At 38.8% G+C, this 7,544-nt stretch overlaps 1 protein-coding gene across 1 annotated transcript; it reads left to right on the top strand.

The window, feature by feature from the left end:
* Window positions 1-260: 260 nt before the first annotated feature.
* Window positions 261-1,154, top strand: LOC309806788 (large ribosomal subunit protein eL8-like). The gene has a single exon (XM_082625747.1). It carries the CDS (start codon window positions 288-290, stop codon window positions 996-998), a length of 711 nt encoding a protein of 236 aa, XP_082481873.1. The 5' UTR covers window positions 261-287; the 3' UTR covers window positions 999-1,154.
* The last annotated feature ends 6,390 nt before the right edge of the window (window positions 1,155-7,544 follow it).

Below are 7,544 nucleotides of genomic sequence, written 5' to 3'. Positions count from 1 at the left end.
TCCAAAGTTGCCCACTTGTCCTCATTCCTTCAACAAGGAATGATTTTAATTGAAGAAGGAAAATAAACAAAATTACTCCTCAAAAAGCTCTAAATCAGTCAATCAGAAGTCCGAATCATGGGAAAACTGACACACGAATTTGTCTTTAAAAAAGACTCCAGCTAATTCTAATACATACTAATATTTAGGAATCACTGTTCTAAAGAATGCTTCTTTTATTTTAATGTAAACTTCACATCAAATGTGCTTTTTGGCCCTTTCCTTTCTTTCTCCGCCAACCGTTCAAGATGCCGAAGGGAAAGAAGGCCAAGGACAAGAAGGTGGCGCCGGCCCCTGTTGTGGTGAAGAAGCAGGAGGCCAAGAAGGTGGTCAACCCCTTGTTCGAGAAAAGGCCCAAGAATTTTGGCATTGGACAGGACATCCAGCCCAAAAGGGACCTCACTCGCTTTGTCAAATGGCCCCGCTACATCCGCCTGCAGCGGCAAAGGGCCATCCTCTATAAGCGGCTGAAAGTGCCTCCCGCAATTAACCAGTTCACCCAGGCCCTGGACCGCCAAACAGCTACTCAACTGCTTAAGCTGGCCCACAAGTACAGACCAGAGACAAAGCAAGAGAAGAAGCAGAGGTTGCTGGCCCGAGCGGAGAAGAAAGCTGCGGGCAAAGGGGATGTCCCCACCAAGAGGCCACCTGTCCTCCGAGCAGGGGTTAATACTGTCACCACCTTGGTGGAGAACAAGAAGGCTCAGCTGGTGGTAATCGCACATGACGTGGATCCCATTGAGCTGGTGGTCTTCCTGCCCGCCCTGTGCCGTAAGATGGGGGTTCCCTACTGCATCATCAAGGGCAAGGCCAGGCTGGGGCTTCTGGTCCACAGGGAGACCTGCACCACAGTGGCCTTCACACAAGTCAACTCGGAAGACAAAGGTGCTCTGGCTAAGCTGGTGGAAGCCATCAGGACCAATTACAACGCCAGATATGATGAGATCCGCCGTCACTGAGGAGGCAACATCCTGGGTCCCAAATCAGTGGCTCGCATAGCCAAGCTGGAAAAGGCAAAGGCCAAAGAACTGGCCACCAAACTGGGCTAAGTGTACACTATTGATTTTTCTGTACATAAAAATAATAATAAAAAAATCCTCTTCTTCAAAAAAAAATGTGCTTTTTGAAGGTAGCTACTTCATTCAGAAATGTAATTCTATACTCACATCTTCATTTCATCTGATTAATTTTTTCTTCTAGTTTCTTATTTCTCCTTGTTTTCTACCTTAATAATAATAGCGGGTTTTGGTTGGTTTTTTTTTTATAACTGTTTTCCTAAAGTTGCTTTTCTGAAAATAGTCATTTTTCCTAAATTTCTACACACAAGCTTTTTTTTTTGATTTTAAAAATTTTTTAAAAATGTGTTTTATTGAAGTATAGTTGATTTACAATGTTGTGTTAGTTTCTGCTGTACAGCAAAGTGATTCAGTTATACATACATATAACATTATTTTTCATATTTTTCCATTATGGTTTATTATATGATATTGAATATAGTTCCCTGTGCTATACAGTAGGACCTTGTTGTTTATCCATTCTGTATGTAATAGTTTGCACCTGCTAAACCCAAACTCCCACTCCATCCCTCCTCCACCCCCTCTTCCCCTTGGCAACCACATGTCTGTTCTCTGTCTATCAGTCTGGTTGCTGTTTTGTGGATAAGTTCATTTATGTCATATTTTAGATTCCACATATAAGTAATATCATACAGTATTTGTCCTTCTCTTTCTGACTTATTTCACTTAGTAGGATAATCTTTAGGTTCATCCATGTTGCTGCAAATGGCATTATTTCATTCTTTTTTATGGTTGAGTAATATTCCACTGTATAAATATACCACATCTTCTTTATCTATTCATCTGCCAACGGACACTTAGGTTGCTTCCATGTCTTGGCTATTGTAAACAGTACTGCTATGAACATATGGGTTCATGTATCTTTTCAAGTTATAGTTTTGTCCACATATATGTCCAGGAGTGAGATTGCTGGATCATATGGCAACTCTATTTTTAGTTTTTTGAGGAACCTCCATACTGTTTCCATAATGGTTACACTAATTTACCACCAGTGTATGAGGGTTCCTTTTCTCCACACCCTCCCCAGCATTTGCTATTTGTAGACTTTTTGATGATGGCTGTTGTGACCAGTGTGAGCTGGTACCTCATTGTGGTTTTGATTTGCACTTCTCTAATAATTAGTGATGATGAGCATCTTTTCATGTACATGCACTCATTTTTAGAAAGACATCTTTCATTATTTTTCTTTCGCTACCTTCTATCTAGAAAGTACTTCTAGATATTTCACAGCTCTGTATTTAGGTATATACATGACAACTGGATTGGAGAGGTGTAGAGATTTTGGTGTGATGCAGGTACTCACAATATCCTTAAATTGAAACCACAGGTGATGACTCTACCCATTAGTCCAGGTACCTGCCACTGATCCGGATCATCTGGGTATTGATGTGAGCAGCCTCAGGTGGTCCCTGACATTGTAGAAATTCTCACATGTATTTATAACTCTCCACATAACTTATTTGAAGTTGAATTTTATGGGGTGCTTTAGAGATACCCCATGGTAGTGATGAGGTACACTTCCATTAACATCTTGCAAAATACACTTAGGGACTTTCTGGCAGTCCAGTGGTTAAGACTTTGCCCTCCAATGGAGGGGGTGCGGGTTTGATCCCTGGTCAGTGAGCTAAGATCCCACATGCCTTGTGGCCAGAAAACCAAAACATAAAACAGAAGCAACATTGTAACAAATTTAATAAAGACTTTAAAAATGGTCCACATAAAAAAAATCCTAAAAAAAATACACGTCTAGCAAGACCAATAATAAGCCTGTGAAAATTTGAGTTCTACCTTATGGTATAAAGTGTTACAGGTACCAAGATTTGAGTCAATCATCAGCTTTCACACTAACATTTTGACCAAGAAGAAGTTGACTTAACATTTTGGAAAACCATAAAATAGTGGAGTACATAAGTAATTATTGTTATTACAAATGATTATTTTTTTTTTATTTAAGAGATCCTTTTTAGAAGCATTTTTTACGAGATGACTACTGTTACCTCTTTACCTTAGCAAAGAGTTAGGATAATTATGTTTAATACTTGATATAAAATGATAACATATAGACTCTGATTATTTCAAATAATTTTAATTACTCAACAGTATAAATATCTAAAATAGACGGTTTTTATTTTCACTTTCTTTAGTACCTTTGATTGTGTTATTCACTCAATGCATAACAGGTAGCATGTCATGGGGTGATATTAAAATTGGGATTGCGAACTAATCTAGGGTAAGAAATCTGCTGCGTATTTGATGTCAAGGATGAAGAAAATGTTTGAAAATGTAGTGGGAAAGCTTGTATTCACTTTTCATTTGCTGGGAAATTTTATCTTATTTCCTTTTTGACAAATTTAATTTTTTTATGATTCTTATGACCCTAGGCATATTTTAAAGTTCACCATTAAGAGTGAACTTCACAAAATGAGAAATTATGAAAACCATACATATCTTCATATATATGTTTCAGAACAAGAGGTGGAAAAAGATATGAAGCTGTCAAAGAAACAAAATATGAATTGTACATGACTTTCAAACAGGACTTTGGAGGAAGACTAAGAGTACAGTAAGAAGGGAGAAATTAGTGATCATATGTCAGTTCAAATGACATTAGTACAATAGAACTCCAATTATAAAATCAATTTTTAAAGGAAAACTTTTTTTTCTGAAAATTATAGACAGTAGAGTTGAACTTCACTGGGAGGCCATTTGATAGACAGTCAAAGGAAAACACATGAATCTGTCAATTGGTTTTATCAGTTCTGACACCTTAATAAAAATTCAGACATTTTAAGGTATAAAATTTCATTTTTATAATTTCCAGAGGAAAAATGATGAGGAATACATACTCTAATTGTTAATAGACCTAGCTTTAAAACTTTTCTTCAAACTGCTATAACCTAAGAAGTAGAATTTTGAACTGAAAGTAACTGCTCTAGTCTGCAGAAATGCACCAGATCATCTTCATGAGAAATGATTTTAAATGTTTATCTAGAAATCTACTATACCCAGATGTTTACAATTATTAGACAGAAGTTCTGAGTTATTTCCAGTGGTTTAAAGGAAGGAACTGTTGTGAAGGAATTTATTCTCAGTACTCGACATGATATAAATTAGGTTATGACAGTTTTATGAGCCTCTATGTACCCTGTACTCTTCGTCAGACATTTTATAATATAGCTTCATGGAGCAAGTAGTGATGTGGGAACTTGTGATCTAGTGGCTGCAGAAAAGAGTAAAGACAGTGAAATCATGTGCTTTCTTCTAACAGTACTAAACTTCCTGATGTAAAGTAAGAATCATGAGGCCCCTACCATATAAAGAGTAATATATTGTTATTATATGAGTGAGGAAACATAGTAAGAAAAACAAATTAAACCAAAGTGTGTGATCTTGAGAAGATTGATGTTGGATAGTCTGTACCAACCCCCAAATCCTTGTTATCAATATACCCCAGTATTTCTGGCCTCTGGTCCTTAGTGCATGAAGTGTTCTCTGCCTTTATTGGCCTGGCATTGCCCACCTTTCCAATGGGATGACTCTTGCTTATTCCTATGGCTCAGCTCATATGACTCTTAGGGGACTCTTCTTTTTTTGATTGCCTTCCCCTTCCTCTGGCTGGAGACACCATAATCTTTTTCTGCTCCTGGGGTCCCCTGCCCTGTACTGTAAGCGTTGTGAAGACAGAGACCTTGCTTACTTTCCTATCTATCCTGAGCATCTATCTCAGCACCAGGCACACAACTGATGTCCAAATAGTGGCCCCAGGAGGAGGGAGTGAATGAACGCATAGAGGATGCTTCCCTAACCTGCACTCTCAGGGTGAGATACCATCCCAGTCCTTTCTGGTCAGAGAGGAGCTTGCAACTCTTGAGGGAAACTCAAAGCACACGTTACACTTCTGCACAATACATAAACTTTCCGTTCCAGGCTTTTGTTTTTGTTTTTCTTTAAATTCACTTTAAAGTTTTGGGTTTTAATTTTGCCAATTTGATTGGGAATAGGAGGAGAGCAGATGTGGGTGACATTGTTAGGAGAAGTTGCCACTTGCCTTGATAGAATCGTATCCAGAGGCAAGACAGGCAATGTAAGACAAGCACATCTTCTCTCTCATCTTTCAGGTGTATAGTTATGTGATTTCATCTTTTTGTGTTAGAAGCTTCAGAAGGGCAGACACTTTTTCCCTTGTAGTGGTTGGGGTCAGGGTGAAGAGGGATTCAAAACCAATCAGTAACAACATATAAGCATGGGCATGTTAGGAATGGCTTTCATTCTATTTCTTTACTTCATGACCCTAGGCATAGTCAGACATTCGATACATTGTATTGTCAGTCCTTTTGGATAGGAATGAATTAAATAGAATCGCATGCCCTTCTCCCACGACCTCGTATAAATTGCATCAGGATTATATTTGAGTGTGTGTGTGTGTGTGTGTATGAAGAGAGGGAAAGAGAATGAGAGCAAAGGAAGGTGAAAGAGAGCTTTCTCTCACTTTTTCTAATAGGGAAACCGGACTACCAAAAAAAGATAATTTTGCAATCAAAACCTTTAGCGGCTCTGTAGACTTGAATGTGCTCCACAGTGTCCTGCCTTAGGTGCAACTGATGAACCCAAAGAACATGGAAAGGGGAAAAGGAGAATTGTTGATGGTTATAAAGAGACGTGATTTTTGTTCATTGAAATATTGAGCTGCCACCAGACTTGCTATAGCTTTCTAAGGCCCTGTGTCAAATACAGACCCGAAGTTGATATGCCCCTCAGACTCTTTCTTGATCCACTACACTATTTGGAGTCTGTAGTGTGTTGAATGTCCATTGGAAGGCCATATAGCAATGCCTGAGCCTCAGCACATAAATCATAATTTTTTTTCTTTTAAAATACTGGTAGGCTATGTATCTTGCAGTTGTAAGATAATACTCTTCATCTCTCCTCTCACAAACTCACCCCCCAAAAAGGAGGGAAAGAAACAGAAAGATTATGCAGATGTGGAGGGGAAAGAGGGAAGGGACATGTGATGTATGAGATGAGAATGTTACCCGTGCTACCTCGGGTCTTGAATATCGCTAACATCACCACTCTATCTACAGTCTCGACTATAGACATTGGACTTTGTGAGATAAAACAGCCAAACCCAATGGAAAGCCATTTTAATAATGGGAAAAAGTAATATTGAGAGGCCCTGGGATGGCTGATGCCATTTAAATATTCAGAGCAGGAGGTATTTAGCAGAAGAATCTAATATAGCATTGCATTTAACTGTTAGAAGGAAATTGAACAAAACCACTATGTGTATTTATATTCTGTAAGGCAAACTACACACGAGTCATATAAGCGTACCCTATTTATTTAAATGCTGCAACAAAATAAGACAGTATATTTTTGAGTGAAAGACTCTCATGCATATTCATCCATTTTGTGATCTTTTTCAAGAAGAAAAATAATTATTTAAATGATCCTTTGTGTGTATTTAAGCCTTATATTTGGACACCAGTCTGACCTTAATTATCTAAGACTGTATCAGATCACTGACCTCCAAATCAGCCTCTCTTGTACTTCTGTTTGATTTCACATTCCCTATAAACTAGTGTATCTATTTTAGTATCTGTTCTTCTTTCATCATAGTTGAGGTTATATGAGAGATGTTTTCCCATTTCAGATGGTGGATTGTGTCTTGTGGTATAATTTCATTTTTGTATTGTTTGCTACACTTTAAGAATATCATCTAGATTCTTTATTTTTTTTTATTTTTTTTTTTTTTTGGCGGTATGCGGGCCTCTCACTGTTGTGGCCTCTCCCGTTGCGGAGCACAGGCTCCGGACGCGCAGGCCCAGCGGCCATGGCTCACGGGCCCAGCCGCTCCGCGGCATATGGGATCCTCCCAGACCGGGGCACGAACCCGTATCCCCTGCATCGGCAGGCGGACTCTCAACCACTGCGCCACCAGGGAGGCCCTAGATTCTTTATTTTTAAAAAAAAATTCACCTATACATTATTAATTTAGGGAATTATAATACCAAGCGGATGACAGCCCTATGTGTTGTTAACATCGTGGCATTGTCAGCATGAAAAATACTGTAAAACGTCTTGCCAGTCCCATTAGACAGCTTTTGAAAGCTGTCAGGCTAAATGCAGGAAACCATTTTGTTTGCTGTACGGAACGCTTGCAATCACTGACTGTGCATTGGCAGCATAGTGTGTGCTGGCATTGGCCTTCCCTCCTGGGTACAATGTTTTGAACATTGCTGCCATTTAAATTCTTGAAATAGAATGGATCAGGTCCAAGTAGCATGATTGGTACAGGCAGTACAAGTTTATTAGAGAGACTGGGGTTTGTCATTGGTCCTGAAAGAACTAAAGAACTATTACCTAAGTCTTAAACAATCTTTAGTTCTGTGTGAGAGAATGACATCTATAGTATCCATTTATGCTGGT

This window comes from Mesoplodon mirus (assembly GCF_964341445.2).
Source record: "Mesoplodon mirus genome assembly, chromosome: 6".
NCBI lineage: Eukaryota > Metazoa > Chordata > Mammalia > Artiodactyla > Ziphiidae > Mesoplodon > Mesoplodon mirus.
Note: the sequence above shows the minus strand (reverse complement) of the source record. Positions and strands in the feature narration are given on the sequence as shown.